At 39.0% G+C, this 20,476-nt stretch overlaps 3 protein-coding genes across 5 annotated transcripts in view; 2 read left to right on the top strand and 1 right to left on the bottom strand.

Moving 5' to 3' along the window:
* Positions 1–3,678: 3,678 nt before the first annotated feature.
* On the top strand, positions 3,679–5,194 carry msmp1 (microseminoprotein, prostate associated 1). Its single transcript, XM_042512710.2, has 3 exons — positions 3,679–3,809; positions 3,902–4,010; positions 4,711–5,194. Exons 1-3 carry the CDS (start codon positions 3,707–3,709, stop codon positions 4,883–4,885), a joined length of 387 nt encoding a protein of 128 aa, XP_042368644.2. The 5' UTR covers positions 3,679–3,706; the 3' UTR covers positions 4,886–5,194.
* Positions 5,195–5,339: 145 nt separating this feature from the next.
* Positions 5,340–10,984, bottom strand: rgp1 (GP1 homolog, RAB6A GEF complex partner 1). Its single transcript, XM_042512337.2, has 9 exons — positions 10,799–10,984; positions 10,499–10,614; positions 9,530–9,663; positions 9,253–9,336; positions 8,104–8,253; positions 7,675–7,821; positions 7,141–7,268; positions 6,855–7,032; positions 5,340–6,055 (listed from the first exon to the last, which is right to left on the bottom strand). The coding sequence occupies exons 2-9, from the start codon at positions 10,612–10,614 to the stop codon at positions 5,832–5,834; spliced, it is 1,161 nt and encodes a 386-aa protein (XP_042368271.1). The 5' UTR covers positions 10,799–10,984; the 3' UTR covers positions 5,340–5,831.
* An 839-nt stretch (positions 10,985–11,823) lies between these two features.
* gba2 (glucosidase, beta (bile acid) 2) overlaps positions 11,824–20,476 on the top strand; it is an 18,156-nt gene continuing 9,503 nt past the window's right edge. The window contains exons 1-4 of one of the 3 annotated variants that reach the window (XM_088073709.1): positions 11,824–11,949; positions 12,159–12,758; positions 18,936–19,027; positions 19,187–19,302. In XM_088073709.1, coding sequence (XP_087929835.1) covers positions 12,565–12,758; positions 18,936–19,027; positions 19,187–19,302 — 402 coding nt within the window. In that variant the 5' untranslated portion in view covers positions 11,824–11,949; positions 12,159–12,564. Of the gene's footprint in view, positions 11,991–12,158; positions 12,759–18,935; positions 19,028–19,186; positions 19,303–20,476 lie in introns of all 3 variants that reach the window. The other 2 variants (XM_088073710.1, XM_088073708.1) reach the window with 2 other exon arrangements.

Raw genomic sequence — 20,476 nt, 5'->3', positions numbered from 1 at the left:
GATGCAGTGGGGTTTTAAAAAGTCATGACGCGATCATTGTATCGTGTGTTGATTGGTCGAGCCTGACTGGACCTAAGAGGAAGTGAGAAGGGGGCGGGGTTTACGGCATGCTTATTAAAGGGACAGTACACCTGAGTGTGATGTCAACAAAGCATATTACATTACATTAGATCAGTGAGATATATTTTTAAAATTTATTTAATATATTTATATATCTGTACATACATATTCTATTTCCCCTCTGGAGATCATAAAGGCTAATTTATCTTATTAAAATATTGTGCCGTGATGCTATTAAATTAAATAAATTATGTTAAATACAAATATTATATTACATTGTTTTACATTTTATAGTATATTTATTTATATACTTGTCAGAAAAATAGTAGAGATCAATTGAGGCTTATTTTATCTCAATAAAATATTTTTCTATAATGCTATAAAAAAAAATCACATCTTTATTTATTTTTTAAACTATTTTGTGGGGTGTGCCAAAGCCATAACAAATGCTATTTGTAGAGCTTGAGAGACAAGAGACAGTTTTTTTTTGTTTTTTTTTTTTTGTTTTGTTTTTTTGAAAAACTTTCCTGGGTAATTTTCCCATTTGGTCATCAAATTATTATAAACAGAAATTCCCTGCTCAATTTTCCCTTTTTTTTGCATAATTTTCTAATAAAACACATTTTTAGGTAATTTTACTGTCAACTTTTACTAATTTCTTGAAATGTGTGGGACATTTCTTGTCAAGTTTGTCAGTGCTTTTATTTCCATTTTTTCAACAATATCAAACCAATTTGTTCAGATTTTAAAGGGTCACACAGCTTTTGAGAGGCATCTGAATGCAGCACAAGAAAACTGATGTTAATTCACATTTCAAAGAGTTAATTACTTGCTGAAATGATCATAGTTATTGAAATATGTAGAAGATTTTTTTTTAAAGAAGAACATTTTTGCAGGAGTTTACCTCTTTCGACACAGTTTGCCAATATGTAATAAAATGTACAAAAACAGTCCCGTTACCGAACGTGATGACAGCGCCTTGAACTTGTAACAGAAAATTCTTCCCAATTAAAACGCACTTGTCCCCAATTAAGTGCAAATCCGTGAAGGGCAAGAGGCGTGTGACAGGAAAATCCTCATCTTTTGTTTTGTTGAGGTCCTCCCTTTTCATCAACGCTGACGACAAATCAGGGTGTGAACTCATCGCCAGTAAATCGTACAGGACCCACAGGCTCTGAGGAAGTCAGCAGAACCACCCGAGATGAATTTATGGAGGAACATCGACCATCAAAACATCTTCTGACCTCCAAAACGGCATCTGAATGACATCAAGTGAAGATGACAGATTTAACCCTTTAAAACCTGGGTCAACATCAATTTTCTTGTACTGCATTTAGACGACTTTTACAAGTTATTAAACCCTTTGAAACCTGAGTGAACATGTTTGATTTCTTTCAAAAATACAAAGGAAAAAGCAAAGAGCAACTTCCCAAAAAATGTGCCACAAATTGCTGTAAATTAGTTAAAGGTGAAAAGAATATTCCATAAAATTTTTTTGTAAAAAAAAACATAAAAAATAAAAAGAGGCAAATCTTGGGGAAAATATCCAGGAAACTATATTTATAAATGTTAGATTTTTATCTTTAAATTGTGTTAAAGAAAAAAATTATACCAATTTTTCTTTCTTTTTTGAGTAATTTTCTTGTTTGTGTTTGTTGCTTATTTTTTAGGTAATTTTCTTTTAACTCTTTACAAATTATTGCAAATTACAGGCCATGTGTTGTTGTGTTGCTCATTGCCTTTCCCAATGGTTGATTTAATTTATTTTTGTGAGGCAAGACAAAATAGTTGACAATGGACAAGACAGGACAGAACTTAATACACTGTGTGAAAAATATAAAACAGAGGGAATCAACTTAGCAGGGATGTTTTAGAAAGTAATACAGTCACATTGTTCAGGTTTCAAAGGGTTAAACCATCTCTGCTTCTATTGGGTGTTAGTATTAGGCTATATATTACTGACAACTGAACCTAAACTGCAACAACTCTCCATAGAAACAACGCACAGTTTCGGAGAGGCAACTGTGAGTCATACAGATCGAATGAATGAAGAAGAATCCCGACTGATGAGAGAGACCAATAAACACTCTCCGACTACTGTGGGGTACCACAGAAAAGGCACGTAAAACACCACGCTACGAGGCCCCGGGGCCTCCTGTGAGAGGCTTGAGAGGAATTTTCCTATGATCTCGCACCTCAGGCTGCAAACAACTGGAAGAAGATGAGCTAATGTTTTGTTGGCCCGGGCAGCGATACTGCGCTGCACTGTCAGGTCAGATCACAATTAATATTTTTAAGATTACACAGAAATGCAGACGCCTGCACAAGAAACTAGAGCCCCATAGATGATGGATTTTTGGAACTGATGCAGACGTTGAATTCAAGGATATGTTACAAACTATCTATACAAGAACATGTTTATGTAGTAATGATGTCTTTTAATTAATGGAAAATGTGTATAAAAAGTAGGGTTGACAGATTATCAGCCTGGCTCATTATTGGGGCAGATATCCTTGTTTTGTTATAATGATCACCAATCAAAAATTAATAAATAAATTAATTAAAAAGTGCAAATAAAATTTCAGCATGGGAGGAATTTTTACTTTGTAAAACCTCAAGAAGCTATTTTTATTTATTCATTTTTATTTAATTTTTTAAGTGATTTTATTTTGAAAAGAAAGTTGCTGGGAACTTGTATATGATGTTGAACATTTCAGTTTTTATTAAACATTTGCTAAACACATTTAAACAAAGTTTTGTGTTGGAGTTTGTTATATTCCAAATTATTGACAGGATGATTTTTTATTTTATTGTAAATGCATATCAGTACCAAATATCGGTTATCAGTCTTATTAAGTAATAATAATAATTGGTTCTGGCTTTGACAAAACAATATTGCTCGACCCTTAGCTCTGATGATGGTGGTGGAGGCACTTTGGTAAAATCTCTCACAGCTGTTAAACTGAGTGGAGATCTCGTGACTTTTGGGCCATAGCATTTGATTTACACGTGTCCGGTTTTGCTCTGTATAGAGGCATCTGCGTTTGTTTCTCTACAAAATGCATCTGGGGTTTTCCTTTTGTTTGAGAACAGTCTCGGTCAGATCATCTCAAAGTCTTTTCACTCTATATTTCAATTCTAGAAATTCGATGTATTAATTTCAGCAGATCAAGCATGTGTTTTACATGTGCATTAGTCACATCTTCAGTTTCTGCACAGCAACCTGGCCGACAAAAACCATATGAGAGGTTGAGTGGTGATGAATCATGTTTGATAATTCCATCCCTCCTCCTCTCCTCCTCCTCTCCTCCTCCTCTCCTTGGACGTCACCTCTCTCTCCCTCCCTGCCCTCTGCCTCACCTCCTTCTCTCTTAGTCACCACATGGATGTGTCATTGTTTCTATCACTTTAGAGGTTCATGCCTGCTGAAGCGCAGCGACGTGATCTCCAGAGTGCCAAAACAGCGCCAAGACCACCACCTCCTCGTTCCCCAACGGATGGCACCGCTGACACCTTCTCCAGCCAGGCCTGTGGGCCACATGACGGCGCTGACCACGCCTCCACGCCGTGATCATAAAGCCCCGGGATGTATAAATAAGGGAGCAAAGAGAGGAGAGGAACCAGAGGCTGAAAAGACGACGTGAAGATGGAGCTGGCCAGGGTTAACTGGGTGCTTGCAGCCGCTTGTTTTTTTCTGTGGACCAGTTGTGTTTCTGCTGCACCCATGGAGTGCCACTTCGACTCCAGAGGTGAGAGCCCACGCTTTTAAATCTTATCTGGACTTGAAAATGAAATATATGATCTTTCTGAATGGATTGTTGAACTTTATTTCTTGTTCCAGCGCTGTGTGTGTTCGAGGGGAGGCACTACTCGTTGGGGGAAACCTGGATGGACAACGCCTGCATGCAGTGCACCTGCCTGCACCCTGTCGGGGTCGGTTGCTGCGAGACGTGAGTACACAAACAGCCTGTGAGGTTTGGTGTCCAGATGCCCACAGTTACTGTACGGTGGTTTGCAAATGTTCAGGCTATTATTTGAGTAAATGTAGCATTAACACAATTTAAAAATACTCTGTACATTCAAAGTTGCACTGAAGTACTGGCAGCAAAATGTACAAATAAATACTTAAAGTAAAATGATGCAGAAAGGACCATTTTAGAGTGTTTTTTATATAATCGTATTAGCTTTTTATTATTATTTTTTTTTAAATTTGCACACAAAAATTGCATAAAATTGCACCAATTATTTAAAAATTCTATTTTAAAAAAAATCTATGCTTTTATTATGTTTGCATGTCACCCTTGTGTCTTAAATAAAGCAAAATAAAAATACAAAATAAAACATCGAGTGACATAAAAGTAGATAATTAAGTATGGCAATAACCTCAAAGCTTTACCTCGCTGTAGTACTTGAGTAAATGTGCTTTCTACCACTCAAGAACATTTCGGCTGCTCTTATTCAGGCTCTTTTCTTTCAGAATTGTCCAAAATTGACTGTTTGGGAAGATAAACACTGTGATCTGTAACCTCCACCAGTGTTAGGAGTTTTCAGTCCACAAAGCAAAGAATGAATTTAAGAGTGCGAGAAAAACTGTTTTTTTAAATCATGAGAGTTGCAAAAGTTTTCTCCTTTACCTTAATTACTGTCCAGGGTGCATCGGCCGGTGGACTTTCCTGCGTGGTGTGAGGTGCGCGTGGAGCCGGTGACCTGCAAAGTGTCTCTGGTCCAGACAGCCGACCCGCGTCTCCCTTGTTCTCCAGGCGAGGACATCCAGGACCCGAGCCACGGATCGCTTCAGCTGCAGCCGCAACGACTGGACGGGTAGAAAACAGCTCAGACCAGAACCTGTTGGCCTGTGAAACCAGTACTCACCATAGTTAAATAACCAGTTTATACACATACTGTACTGATATAAAACTTAAACAGCATTTGTACTTTTGGGATTGTTTCATTAATGAAGGCTGAAATCGTCTGTGAAAATATATTTAAATAAAACTGCAGTATCTTCCAGCAGAAAATGTTTTCAACCCAGCGCCACATTATTTACCACATTAACAAATCTTCATCTTCAGTATGAAGTTAGTTATGACAGTTTGTCCTCCTCTCACTTAATTCATTATTGACTTATTGTAAATACAAGCAAATATATACTCACATTAATATATATAACTATTCCTGTTAAATTTGACCTGTTCTCTGCTGTAGCTCATTTACCCTCCAAATAAAAATCTTTACAAAAGAAACAATGTTGAATTTTGTGAAGTAAATCCTCATAGCAATTTAACAAATTTAAATCACACTTTTAATTATTCTTTCTCTTGTAGTATTTACATGATACAGCCTTTCCTCAAGCTACAGGAAAACAGTTAAACGATAAAAAATATTTTGAAAAAGAAACATTTGTTTCATAAAATGAGAAAAAGCAAGCGTGCATGAGTAAAGGAATAAAAAATTAAATAAATACAGAAATGCATCGCAACGTCAGAGATAGCTGCACGTCATAAGGTCCAAATAGAAATGTGTATTTAAAGTTAAGATGCACCACAATATGTATATGAAGAAGGCAAAACATTGCATAATATACATAAGGAATCCATCCCTGGTTCTGCATATACAGTGGAAACAACAAAATAATAATGCTCCTTTCTTCCTGAAATGTGCACTTCTACGCTGACATTTCTCATCTCGAAAGACAAAACAGTCTCTTTGTCTCACACACAGACACACACACACCTGACTGTCTCTGGTTCACAGTCTCACACACTCAGCAGTCAGATGTTGATGCTGTTGGTCCCCGTAAAGTGGGACATGTAGGACGCCAGGGCCGGGTTGGTGGGCAGGACTTTGATTGGCAGATCCCAGCTGAAGGTATCCACATCGACATTCTCCGCCCCCGCCCAAACTGTGACCTCTGATTGGTTCTGCAGAACTGTGGGCGGCTCCATGGGCTCTCGGGCGGTGACGAACTCAAAGTGAAGGCGCCACCTCAGGATCACTGGACAAGCAGAGGTCAAATATTGGTTGTTAATCTGATGTGTTTGTTTGACTTTATCCTGCATATGATGCATCAAAATGCACTAATATGGCCCGAGATGACCTCTAACATGTTGCAAACAGAAGACTCATTAAAGCTTTGATACTCAGGATTGTAGCTCCAGTTTAAAAAAAATGTTCGCCAGCAAAAGTGAAAATAAAAGCCCGCCCCAGATTCTCTCTCATTTGGCATTTTGTCTCTATATTTGCACTTTTCTGGAGCTGTGTCTCTTGGATGCCTGCTGCCTTTTTATAAAAGCCCCGACCTCACCTGAGCACTGTGGCAGTTCACACCCATTAAAGTCCCAAAAACAGAAAATTAAAAAAAAAGAGAAAATAAAGGCAGAGGGCAGAATCGCTGCAGAAATTTACACTTCAATACACTTCTAGTCATAAGTGATGATTGAGATGGATTTAAACCAATTAGTTTTCACACCAATAAATTAAAAAAAGAAGCTACTCTACCCGTGAAAAACTGTTTGGACAGAAAGCGGTAATGTCATTAAATATTTATGGGACCATATTCTAGTGTGCAAACTCTTTTTTTCATCTATTTCATGACATCTTATCAAGCACCTAGTGTTTATCGCCTGGATATTTTGTACACTTTTTCTAAAGTTTGGATGACACTGATCTTTGAGTTATTGTAATGAAGTCTAAGAATTCACATTTGACAAAAAAAGCCCCAAAAGATTAAGAACTTCTGCTCCATCAGACTTGAGATATTACATTTGACATGTTTAAGCCTACTGGAGACGGACCTATGTCTGTGCTGAAACCCGGCGTGACGTTGAGGGGGATGGGGAGCGAGAAGTGGCTGGAGGCGGTGTGGAGGCAGGACTCCATGTGTCGTCCGTGTCCAGTCACACTGATGACCTGTCCGGGGCGCCGCTGGTACTGCGGCTGGATCTCCTCCTCGCTCTGAAGGCTCACTGAATACTGGAAAACACACACAAACACAGGATATTTTAATTTAAATTTTTAAAAACAAATGTAATCAACAGCAGAGACTGTGGCAAAGTGCGAAAACGAGAACAGCAAACACACCTGCAGGCAGGGAATGTCTCCCTCTGAGAAGTTGAATGTGCCGATGATGTCCTCGCCGAGTCGGTACACGGTCTTGAAGATGCAGAACTTTGCCACTTTCCCGCGCATGTTGGTGATATTAAACATGTCTGGACAAAACAAAGGAAAAAAATCGAACAAATAAATAAAAGACAGAACAATTGCATTCATAAAGGAAGATTAAAAGCAGAACACCAGTATTATTTAGAGGTCCACAGCATTTATCAAACTGCTGTTACTAAATGCACTGGTACACATTTTTTAACTTTGTTTTTTGCTTTGTCATCCATTTTAGTGCACACTCATATTATCTGTTTATGTGTCTATCTTGAAATTAGCTGCTCTGTAGGTCAATTAAGATATGACGGGGATGAAACAATTTAGCTAGTGAGGCAACGAATTCATTACTTACTACAAACTGACAAAATAAAGATCATGCTTTAGATTTAAGAATAACTTCAGTGAGATAATTAGGTGCTTTTATGGCCAAAGGCAGCAAGACTGAGTCGGACTCACGGGGGCAGCGTCGTGAGGTGGTGACCATCAGCATGTCCAGCGCTCTCTCCAAAGGTCGAGCATCCCTGCGGCTCGATTCCTCTTCCTCCAGGAACGGGTTGGAGGGGGAAACCTCCTCGTCCTGAGGGAACGGAGGCTCGGGCATGCCTACGGGTTAGACAGGAAAGTACCATTGTTAGGGATTTCAAAGTGTGAAAGAAGTCAAATAACACGACTCAACGTTTTTCATTCTCTATGTTACGCATCAAACAGTCTTTGTCTCCACAGATCAACAGCCTGATAAATCGCAACATGAGCCGTCCCCTTTTATTTATCACAAAAACATTTCTGTGGTTACAGAGCATCAAGGGACACATCTAACGAGCTGCTGAGGCTTCGCAGCGAAAAATGCAATCAACAGAGATAAAAAGTCACACAAACATATCTTGCCTTGCAGAACGAGCACTCTGAAGGGGACTCTGAGCAGTTTGATAGGCGAGTTGACTCTCTGGCAGCCGATGGTCAGTTTGTAGACGTACTTCACCGCCTGACCACGGAAGCTAGGAGGACCGTCGATGGGTACGATCTCACTGTATGAATCTGCAGGAGAGCGAGTGTACAGATCAGACTGTTTGAATCACACACAGAAACAAATATGTTCATTTAAAAATGCTGCATGACCATTTTACTAAATATGAAACATTTAAAACCTTTATTTTGCAAAAGTGTTGTCGCTTGGCCACATTTGGTTGAGAGGCAGAACCAGCATTGGTTTTAACTTATCTATAAAGCTTTGAAAAAGATGCTTCCCGCCCTATATTTCATCTCCTTTAACTCTGAACTCACATAATTTTGGTACTCTTGGTCGCAGAATAGCTTGTTACTCCACATTTTCCAAATCAGAACTGAATAAGGAAACATGAAATCTTCTCACAGTGCACCTTGTTCATGGAAGAATCTGCAAAGGAACTTAAACTTGGACACAAAATTTATTTCAGATCTTGTTTTAATTAAGTGTAAAAGTTTTGAATTATTCTTCTACACCACATTTGTTATCCTGTATTTTTATTTTTTTAGCTTTCTACAATGCTATTATTGTTTGTTGTTTTGTATGATTTTATTTATATTGTAACTGTTATTTGTTGGTGTTTTGATTGTTTTCGATGTCTGTTCGTGCTCGGCATCATTGAAAATGAGGGTCTCCCTTAATTGGATCTTTAATAAAGGTTTGAATGAATGAATTTAGATAAGCACTGTGGTTTTCATCTCCTCTTTTAAAGAAAGTATTCATTTATCATAATTTTATGAGACCAAAAGATTAGATTGACCAATAAACAGATTCACAATGGGCTTTTTTTTTTCTTTGATTGTAAATAAGGAGCCAGAATACATGAAAAAAGCATAAAAATAGAGCATGTTAATCACAACAAAAAAGTGAGTGGAGTGAAACCCCCCAACAAAGGTTTGTGCTAGGCCCTCAATGTTCAATGCTGTTTTTTTAACTGGCCCCTGGCATCCTATATTTTTTTCAAAAGTGGCCCCTTTGGCAAAGCAAGTATTCCTGATCTAGACCTTTTTTCCACATATGGACTCACGTACAGGTTTTGCTCTCCCCGGGGTCTAGCCGCAGGTCACAGAATAGTATCTTGGGTGGTGTGTCCAGCACACACTGACCTCGCTCTCCTGTAGAAGAAAGGAAAAATGATAAGGTAAAACATATTACACATGATGCAATAAGGCTACTAGAACAAGGCTAGTAATGTCCAGAGCTGTTTAATTGGGTTTTTTTTAAGATTTATTGTACTTAAGTCTGCAGTAAAAATGCTTTATTTATTTCTGCTTATCTCAGATTGCATGTTTTCCTCGGATTACTAACCTCTGCTTGGTATGAGCACTGTGTTGCTCTCAGCCTGGACGTCCTGTTTGTTGCCCTGAGCCGGCAGGGCCACTCTGGTCTCACTGGCATGAAACTGGCAGTGGATCTGAGCACTGGCCCAAGCCAGCATCTCACTGGGACACAGCCAGAGGAAACACAGGGGTTACACAAGGGGCATTTGTGGAATGATTGGCTAAATGATTGATTCAAGTGTCCTGCATCACATGATCCCAGTTCATAAGGGACTACAAAACACTGGACCACAACCAAGATGATTGATAGGATAATCCGTAATTAAGCTCACTGTGGGAAAATGTACAACATTACAGCAGCAAAGGGAATAATGCAAACAAGAAACTTCAGTTAAAAACACACATACATCAGTATGCATCAGCAAAAACATGTCAGTCTGATACATTGAAAGTAAAAACACAGGACAACTAAATAAACATTAAAATACACAATAATAAAATGCACAGAGATACACGAAATAAAAGAGACAACATTTTAAAAGTTTCCATACATAGCTCCTTAACTCTTATCCTGCTCAATGGACACTGCATGTTTCACTAAAGTTAGGTTTACAAATATAAGTCAGTTACATTGACACACATTTCTGCAATGCACATATTCTAAATACTGTAATGAATTTTAAACATATGTATGCTACATATTTTTACAGACACTTTCTGTTTTGTGTTTATAATTTTTGACTTTCATAAAATGTTTCTCACGCTGCATTCAGACACCTTTTACAAGCATTTAAACCTTGGAAACCTGAAAAATAGGTTCAATTTTCTTCAAGAACACGGAGAAAAAGGCAATAAAAATGCAATAACCTAACATATATATATAGATACACATTACAGGCCATGCTTTTTTTTTGTTTTTTATTTTCCATTTTGGCTTTTTTAATATTAATTTTGGAAGAAATCAAGCCGATCTACTCAGGTTAAAAGGAAATCCTACCTGCTGGCAGAGGTGGAAAGGTGAGACATCGGGTTGGTGAAAGTTATGAGACACTCCATGAGCTCCCCGGCGAGAAACACGGGGCCCCGGGCCATGGAGGCCACCACCTCGATCATCTGTAACATTACACCCCAACAACACCAAATTAAACACCCAAATCACTGGTACGGAGAACAAAATGCAGCGGGATACGTTGTTTTGTTTATCTGCAGTTATGTGTTCACATTCCGCTACAAGCTAGCTACCGAAGTTGTTTGCCTGCTCGCTGAAGGCTGCTGTTTGTGTAATTTTAATAAATACCTTGGTTTTAAACGATCCTTCGACAACACAGTCACGTTGCCTTATCCCCCTGTGTTCCTAAATTCACTTCTCTAATAAAACAATATGACATTTGACGGTCTTTCGAGCAGAGCTAAGCATTGCTCGTCTGATTAGCTAGCACCCCTGCTACAGTAAACAAAAAAAACTATGTGCAGGTTTGTTACGTCCGCTGCTGCTCGACTGAAAACTAACCAAGGAAAACGAAACTGCTAAAAATGAATGACCAGATATCGGCAAACACACGTTGCATTGAATCCTATCTTAGTCTTAAGTCATACCGGTGTGTCAATCTTTCCAAAACATTTATTTTTTCAGAATAAAACGGCAAAGTAAGACTTCGGTAAAGTTTTTTGTCGGCCAGCTCAAAGACGTCCCGTGGCACAGACACCGAGAGGTGGACTGTTGCTATGGTAACTTTAGGGGAGGCGTAATATCAAAAGTTATAATTTAGCGGTTTTTGGTACTAAAACCTCACATACTACAGAAGCCCTTTTCTGATAATTTTTATAAATTGCGTATGTGTGGAAAAAAAGTCGGATCAATGTCAATGGGAGAGGAGATTAATAAATGGGGACAGACATAACCCCCCCGTTTTACTCCAAATGGTACAGGCTCCGCAGCTACTTTGCTGGTATGTGGACTTTGCGACCCTACGTTTTGCTTGACAGGCATTATTTACCTCCAGTCTGTTTACCAATGTTGACTCCACCACACGCTACTACAGGCATGATTTATTCAACCTGAAGGTACCTTTTTACAGTTTCTCTGTATACTTCACTTCTTTTGGTGATGAAAACACACACACACACACACACAGTGGAGCTCTGTAGTGCATCGTGGAGGAATCAATCTGCCACTTATTTCTTGTTAAATTGCTCATCAGTCCCACATTTTTCAAAGTAATCAAGCAAAATTGCCCTAGTTTCAATAAATTAAATTTACTCATTTAGCACTACAGAAGGCCTGAAAAACTAGATACCTGACAGACATGACCGAGGGCAGATATTTACCCTCGTATCAGTGACAACTGTGGAGGATTTGCATACTGAGCGCCGCCGTGCTAACCGGAGCTACCGGAGCTGCTGACAGAGGTCGGTTTGGAGCAGCAGTCGCATGACGCCGTCGCTCCGGCATTTAAAAGATAATCAACTCTTCTGCACTGTTGTTAAAGGCGAGTTAGCCTTCAGTGCATCCGGGGCTGGGTTAGCAGCTATATTAACGCGGACGGTCTGCAGCTAACTGCCGGCTCCTGATGCGTGCATGATATCGGCCCTACTGTGTTTCTATCAGGTGAATGCGATACTTTTTAACCTTTTTTTTTTGTTTCGTCTTCTTGTAGGTGTCCCGGCTAACCGACTCAGCACTTTGCGTTAGCTGTCATCCACTAATCCAGCTGCTGATAGACACATCCGGACCGGCAAAAGGGCGATGGTGGTGCAAATTCCTGCAAAGGATGTGAACAGATGAGCTGTAAAGGCTAACCCTCATGTGCATAGTTTAATAATGGCTCTAGGACATTATTTCCAAAGGAGACAAATATTTACCTGCAGGTATTCAGAAAACCGGTTTACTCAACAGGAATGACTCTGTGCAGCTCATCCACTTTGAGATTTCAAGGCCAGCCTACCTCCTAAGGTTGTTTTTGTTGCTGGGTGGTGACAACTCCCTTTCTGCAATCTCGAGTGTTTCTCTGCTCCTGTTCACACACACACGCTGGGCTCCACATTGCTGGGAATCCTGCAAAAATGACTTCAGAGTGGGGTGAGAAATCCTCGGCAGATCTCATGAGCAGGTATGTCTCCAAGGAGATGGGATATGCAGTGCCCAAGGAGGGTTGGCGCATCTGTCTGGCACACGAGTTCAAGGAGAAGAGAAAACCCTTTCAGGCAAAAGATGTCTCGCTGTCCAACGTCTTGGACCACATCGGCCTTGGAATCAGGTGAGACTTGCAATCCAAAAACACTACAATGCATTATGTTTATATATAATAGACTGATCACAGGTGAAATACCTGGAAATTTCTGGGAAAGTTTTGGAATTAGAAAAACTGTTCTCCAGGCCTGGAAATGATTTGAAATTAACAGCTTGTTTTGGAAAAGTTTTGAATAGATATTGTTGAGACCTGGGAATGATTTCTTTCATAAACATGGGAAGAAGGTAATGGTAAACTTAAGGAGGAATCAACCAGAATTAGGGGGGAAAAAAAGGTAAAAAAATTTTTAAAAATTACTGGAAAATTAGCACCAAATAAAAACCAACCAAACAACACCAACAAAAAAATAATAAAAGAAAAAAAAAAACTATATATTCAGAAAGTAAAGTAAAAAAGGAATTGCTCTGAAAAAAATTCTTAAAAGTTAAGATTCTGTAAAAAATAATTTAAAATATGTAACTGCCATAATATACATGTAGTTGTTTGGACATTTTTCCCAAGCTTAAAAAACAATTAATAAAAAAACCCAAACCTAAATCTACCAATTTCTTGCAATTTGCGTGAAGCTGCTGTCAGTTTACACCTCCCCATATCATAGCATCCTTCAGGCCACACCTTAAACCCTTGTGCATGTTTCCACGGAGGAGCACCTGGGGAGGCTTTAGCCTATAGTGTCGAATTTCTCCACCTGCAACAGCGAACAGGTGTGAAATACAATCCTGCCTCGAAACAGTCGATGCTGCCACAACATGTATTGAATTTTCAGCAAATTCCAATAACATAACATCAATAATTATCCAATTTAATTTGCAGTTAAAATGCTAGATTTCAATTTTGCAATTAATTTAAAGGTCCCATATTCAGATCATTTTCAGGTTCATACTTGTGTCTAAGATTTCTACTGAATCATATTTACATACTTTAATATTCAAAAAACAAGTTATTTTTCATAACTGTCTGCCTGAATATACCTGTATTCACCTTCTGTCTAAAACACTCAGTTTTGGCACCTGTCTCTTTAGGCCCTAGTTCCCAAAAAAGCCCAGTTTGCTTGATTGGTCAGTGTTTCTGGGTCTAAAACAGCTACACGCTCAGGTCTCTGCAGCCGATAAATAAATGTAACAGCACTGTAGCAGCAGGGCGAACCTTTTATGTAGTATCGCTGTCAGATTACATCTTCACAGAAGTCCTGACAGCTCATTTAAAGACAAAGGATTCTGTAACTGAACATTTTTGATACTCTCGTAGTATTTATATGGCACCTCAAACAAAACAAAAAACTTGGAAATATGACTTCTTACAATATGGGATCTTAAAATCTGAAAAACACATTTTTTTCTCAGCAACAGCTTCAGTAAAAGAGTGAGTTGCTGTCTCCATGAGCACCATAACCACCAGATTAATGAGGTGAAAGGTTCCTTTTCTGTGCGGTTTGACTTTTTGTTTCGTCTATATCTCAGTGCAGGTGATAAGATTGTTCTTGGTGTTTCCTGATTTTGCCTGTGTATTGACATTTAAAGCACCACAAGCCAAGTGCTAACTAGTTTCATTATACTGGGGAGAAGGCAAACATCTCTATGGTCGATATCTCCAACAGTCTGCAACTCACACCAAAACAATCTAGACTGATAAATAGCACTACAGGTAAAATATATATATATATATTTTATTTTTGGGTTAACTGTCCCTTTAATCTCTGCAGCCATTGAAAAAAAAAACCAGCAACATCTGTTGATGTGGGCATGTTTGTTTTCCTGACTACCCGCTGACATCTGAGACGCAAAGCGAGACATTCTGCAGCTTTAGTGGATTGTCGGGCGCACGGCCAGCAACACTTTCTCCCACTTATCATTTCAATTTGGCTGCGTCTCACGCTGAGTTTGGTGTGATCATCTGCCAGTCGTCAGGCCTTCTCTTTAGAGATTTGCACTCAATGGGTTTCTTGATGGTGATGACCAAAAACTACATACTGAGACTGAGTAACTCAAGTTTATACACTTTTATCCTCATCTAACCCTAACTACAGCGTGTACTTTCCCCACATCGTCTCCTCATGTGACACCTGCAGCGCAGTGTAATAAAACAGCTCGTCTGTATTTCTTTATAGCTTTGAGAAATCGACAGTGATGATATAAAACTCTGCCGAGATCAGATAGGTTCTCAGAAAACTGTTCAGTCAACGTTGAACCACAAACTTGCTTCACTTGTCAGAACTCTGTTGCAACGTTGCTGTAAAACAAACACGCTGCACCTTCAGCTGTGGCCACTGCAACCGTTTAAAACAGGGCTTTTCCCCCAGTTCTCGCCCGAAGTGTGTCTTGATTGGCTTTATCGCCATGACAACATTTGTCAATTATTACACAGCTCAGTGTGTTATGTGGTATGAGGAGTTTGTTTGCAGGAATATAGAAACTGGGTTACTAATAAACCAGGTAGAGCCACACCTTCAGCTCTTCACCCTTTGAGGGCGGCTGTGACAGGTACGGTTACTTTAATATAGAGCTGGGCGATATAGCTTAAAAAATAAAATCAGATTTTTTTCACACCAAGCTCAATTTATGATTTTAATCAATTCTTTCCATCTTAAAAACAAACTACAAATGACAAATTATTCAAAACAAGTTTTGCCTTGATTTTAGCTACAGAAATTAACAACGGCAAACTGAAAAATAAAGAGGCCTTCCAGTCAGTATTACATATTGCGCAGTTTTGCATAAAGTTTTGCAGGTAAAACAGTGGAGTTTTGAAAATGACCAATTCTGAAATCATACAACATCGTTCAACATTAATTCCATGTTAACAAATAATGTTATTGGTTGTGTTGAAATTATTGGACCATAGATCTGTTGTATGGTAGATTACCTCTCTGTAAAAAAAAACAGGCCTTAAGTTTGTTCAACCCTAAATTTAAACATGAGAAAAATCCGTTAACTGTCTGTCAGTGCAGTTAATGTTACATATGTTGGACGCAGCGCTGAAGAACCTACTTTGTTTCAGTGACATTTTAAAAGTTTAAGCATGTTTTGATTTTTATCAGGATATCATTATAAATTGCAATTATTTGTGCCAAAATAATTGTGACGTGAAATTTTCATACCATCCTTTGTTTAACAAGCCCCTTTACATATCGGTGATGTGTTGACTGTGGTGGTGAAAAAGATGGCAGCTTGAATCCACACACAGGTTAGATTCAGGTTAGCAGACTTGGCCTGTATTCAGAGCTGGATCAGGGCGAGGACTGATTTGTTTGCATTCCAGCTGAGCCGCCGGACAGCAAGATCCTGACAATAATGCAACCCGCCGTGGCTTCAAATAACACGCTCTAACTGATCCTATTCATCTCCTGAGTGGAGCTGCATTGTTGATTTTTCTGCACCGAGCTTTTCCTGTGAAGTTATTGTTTGTAGCAGTCAGACCTTGCAACAGCACGCACAGCAAATTTGCACTTGCATGGGATCTTCCTCACAAAGAAGGCCCCTGTGGCTGAAACACTTTTTAAATTTTGAATTGTAAACAAGGGTTATAAAGCTAAGAAAACATGCAGATACTGTAAAGCTGATGAGACACACTAATATTAAGTTTCTTGCAGTATTAGTGGGTCCACCATATCTGCAATAAAGACCGTCTGCACCACAGAGGACACGCCGCTTAATTCATCCATCGGACAACAAAAAAAAAAAACACGAATGACATCCAGAGCTCTTTTAAAGCCCCCAGAAACAGTCCCGGGCTTTGCAGAAAAGTTGAACCCTTTAGAACCAAATCAAATTGACTATGTAATTACAGTGTTTCTAATTTTGATTTTCAGGTCATTTTCCTGTCAAATTTTACTATTTTTTTACAAGCTGCCAGACATTTCCTGCAAAGTTGCCAAGTGCCCTTTTCCCATGTTTTTGAAAGAAATCAAACCAATCTGCCCGCGTTTCAAAGGTTTAAATGCTTGTGAAAAGTGTCTGAACGGAGCACAAGAAAATGATGTCGATCCAGGTTTCAAAGGGTTAAAAAGTGGCCAAAAGTGGAATTACATCATTTGGGTCCGTCACGTAAAGTAAAGCCTGTAAATCAGTGGGTATATTCTTTTGAGCATCAAAACCCAACAAAATGACTCATCACACTAACGGGATGTGATCTGAATGGTCTGATAACATTTTTAAAGTCTAGAAGAGCTGCAGGATCGAACCATTTTGTCCCCATTCAAGTTAGCGGACCATTTAATTGGAAGTCAAGTGTTTGGCCGGTGCAAGTGACTACTGTGCTTGTTCTATGGGCCCCATAATGCTGAATATCTGGTTCATTTCATACCGCTGAAAAAGAGCTTTTTCTGCTTCATTCACCACTTAATAGCTTTCAGGGGATTGCATGGCTCAAATTCTGCATCCAAGGTCTCTTAAATACATCAATGGCTTTTTTGCACTGTGTTGACATTTCCTCAATTTGTGGAAAAACGAGAGGCTATCGGCAACGTCAAAGCAGCAAGCAAAACACTTCCCTTTCATTGAAAACAACTACAAAAAGCTGCTAAAACACACTCTGTGTGATTGAGGCCTCATTGTTTATTATCTTGAAGCCTGTAATCTTTAGTTTCCTCCAGTTGACGGGTTCATAAACTGTTCAACAGACAGATGAGGGGGTGTGATCATGAGCCTTGGTGATGTTAATACAAGAGATTGTTGTTCAGTTGCAGCACTGAGCTACATATTTTAGACATGTCTGGGTTTTTTGAGCACCGAACAGGAAAGACATTGCAGCACCTGCTTTGGTCATCGGTGTTCATCAAACTGTCAGCTTGTTGCAGATGTATTATGATCGTTTTGTGCAATGGCACAGCAAGAGTTTTTATCACATCCTGCATCTGTTTCTCATTTTGCAGGGGCACTCTAGAGACTCTAAAAAGAGCGGGAGCGAAACATTAAAATGATGAAGGATTAATATGATGAAGAGCAATATTATTACTGCAGCCTGTTCTAGTGACCTGTGTACTAAAATGCAACTTTAACCCTGCAGCAGCTTTCTGCTTTATTGAGCAGAAAGTCGACCGTGTCTGAGATCAGAGTTCACAGCATAAACACATAAACAACTCCACTGACTGTGAAGCCTCGGGCGCTGTTTGAAACCCTTTGTAACATAGCCTAATTAATATTTTACACCACAACCCCGGTGTGGTAGTGAGGGCTGCACCTAGACACACATGCATGCATGCACACACACACACACACACCTACTCACACTGCAAACATCACTCAGATAAAGTGGAGCTTCCACTTTGACTCCATTCCCCTCATCTTACAATGGTTCCTTCATGCAGCTGCACAATTCCCTCTTTTGTGTGTGTGTGTGTGTGTGTGTGTGTGTGTGTGTGTGTGTGTGTGTGTGTGAGAGAGAGAGAGAGAGAGAGAGAGAGAAAATTGGTGCTGGTTCCACTGTTAAAGGCTTGGAAACTACTGTAGCTGCCTTTAAACAGGCAAGGAAAAAAAGCATGTTAACTAACTGCACATATGCTTTTTACAGTTAATTATGAACTCATTTGATGTTAATTAAGAACATTTCTATTCATGACCCTTTAACACATGACTGTAGTCAGGTCTATGTTTTCCTCACATGCCATGCTTGAAGGTACTTTGAAGGATTTTCCTACAAAACAGACATATAGACTGAAACAGAAGTAAACGCTCTCAATCAAAACTTATGACCCTCTGTAAGTGTGTAACAGTGTATTAGTCTGCAGGGAGACACTGACCTACTTTTTTATAATTTATTTATTTTTTTTATGTATTTTATTTTTTTATGACTTTGGTGAATCTGAACTAACTCTTTTTATGCCAAAGTCACACAATTATACATACAAACTGGCTGACTGAGGCAGCGGTAGATTGCTGTGATCAGCAAAGTTCAGTCCCTGTTTTTCTCAGTGGAGTCTGATTTAAATACAGCATTAGCAGTACATTGCTTAGGTTTGTGTCAGACTTCTGCCTTCTTCTTCAAACTGACATCTCTCGTAGTTAATACATTAACTATGAATAAGTACCTCACACAGTCTAACTTAAAAAGATCCCTTTAGCTGTATTGTAACTAATGTTGTTTCTGAATATTTGTCATCTTTAGCCAACCTCATTTACTTTCACCTTTGCATCCTTCCACTTATGATTGTGAGGTAATTAGCATAACGTGTATGCGTTTGCTCAGGTATCTAAAATGGTGGTACAAGAAGACCCAGGTGGAAAAGAAAGCTCCTTTCATCGATATGTTTCGTGCCCAACCCTTACGTCAAATATATGGTGAGTTCAGATCTACAACACTGTGCCCAGTTTTATGCAGAATTGCTGAATCAGAGTAGGGAAATATCTGCTTTATTAATATGTTTCAGATGTTCACTCTAATGAATTGAGTTTGCCCAATTAAGGTCTTAAAAATGAGTTAATCTCTTAATTTTGCAGGTGCTCCCCTTGGTGGTATTGGGGGAGGTACCATCACGAGAGGTTGGAGGGGGGAATTCTGCAGATGGCAGCTTAATCCCGGCATGTACCACTACAAAACTGTCACAGCAAACCAGGTATATAGGAAAGCACACTTTATCATACAGAATGACTTAATTTAAGTCCCAGTGAAACAAGCATCTTTAGCTTCTGTACTGTGATATATTTGCCAGTGAAACAGATTATTCAAGTTGTTTAGAGTTACAAGAGGAGATTAAATCAAATTCTAAAACTGCTAAAAATGGGCAGAAGTCAAGTTTAGCGCAATACGAAGCTACAGTGGACTGTTGGCTCCACACACAACCTGCCTCGCCATTAGATCTGGAGGGGGATGAATTAGACCTCTATCGTTTTGAAAACAGGTTTTGCTAACTGATATCCAAACACAACTCCTCCTATTTCTTTCCATACTGCTCTGTTGGCTACTACAAAGTACAAACAATGAAGTGCAGTTTTATTTAACCATTGTGGCTAGTTTAATTGTATAAACTCACGTCAACGAGATCGAACATTTGAAAACATTTTACAGAAAAAGAAAAGCTGGAGATTTACTGTAAAATTACTAGATTTTTTTTAACACATTTTTGGCATGTAACAAGAAATAGATGATCAGTTCACACGGGGACACAGGATTAAAATGATGGAAATACAGATTTAAAGGATGTTTTCCTTTTTATATTTATTTTGGTCTCTGTATGTTGGCTCCCTAACATGATTGAATCACAGCAAATAAAGTCCAACAATTTCTCCTACTGCCTGTTAAGTCAATCTTTACATTGTTTTTTCAAGCTTTTTAATCCTCTTAATCCATAGAAACAGTCCCTATAAAGCGCCACACAAATGCTGAAAAAACAACAACCTTTTAACACAGTTAAAAACAGTTTCCGACAATTAATCTACATTAATTAATCTAATTTTTTCTTTGGTTATGTTAGGTTGTTATTTTCTCGTTTGCCTGAGTAAATGGCCAAATGTAGACAACTAACTGTTACATTGACATATGTCCAAAGATGCCAGTTTTGAGTTAAATGGAACGAGTTTCAGTTTCTTAAAATAATAATACTAATCCCCCAGGTGTGGGTGCGGAGGAGACCGATACCAGATTCTTTACGAACAGCAGCCTCAGTAAACAATAATGCAGTGCATGGTGTTATGGGAAAAGGGTGTGACTCTGTTAAGAAAACCTGTTGAACTATGAGCTGTCCCCAGAGGGTTATCAGAGGGCATTCTGGGAAATGTTAAAAGAGGTAA

This window comes from Plectropomus leopardus, chromosome 23, assembly GCF_026936395.1.
Source record: "Plectropomus leopardus strain MGB_pleo_1.0 chromosome 23, ASM2693639v1, whole genome shotgun sequence".
Classification (NCBI taxonomy): domain Eukaryota; kingdom Metazoa; phylum Chordata; class Actinopteri; order Perciformes; family Serranidae; genus Plectropomus; species Plectropomus leopardus.
This window is presented reverse-complemented; position numbering and strand designations above follow the sequence as displayed.

Bases quoted from the DNA above. Each gene is read 5' to 3' on its own strand.
- msmp1 (XM_042512710.2), top strand. From the start codon at position 3,707: ATGGAGCTGGCCAGGGTTAACTGGGTGCTTGCAGCCGCTTGTTTTTTT. The intron at 3,810-3,901 runs GTGAGAGCCCAC...TTCTTGTTCCAG, and splicing joins GTGCCACTTCGACTCCAGAG to CGCTGTGTGTGTTCGAGGGG. The intron at 4,011-4,710 runs GTGAGTACACAA...ATTACTGTCCAG, and splicing joins GGGGTCGGTTGCTGCGAGAC to GGTGCATCGGCCGGTGGACT.
- rgp1 (XM_042512337.2), bottom strand. From the start codon at position 10,614: ATGATCGAGGTGGTGGCCTCCATGGCCCGGGGCCCCGTGTTTCTCGCC. The intron at 9,337-9,529 runs GTTAGTAATCCG...TTTCTTCTACAG, and splicing joins AGTGCTCATACCAAGCAGAG to GAGAGCGAGGTCAGTGTGTG. The intron at 6,056-6,854 runs GTCCGTCTCCAG...CTGCTTGTCCAG, and splicing joins GGGTTTCAGCACAGACATAG to TGATCCTGAGGTGGCGCCTT.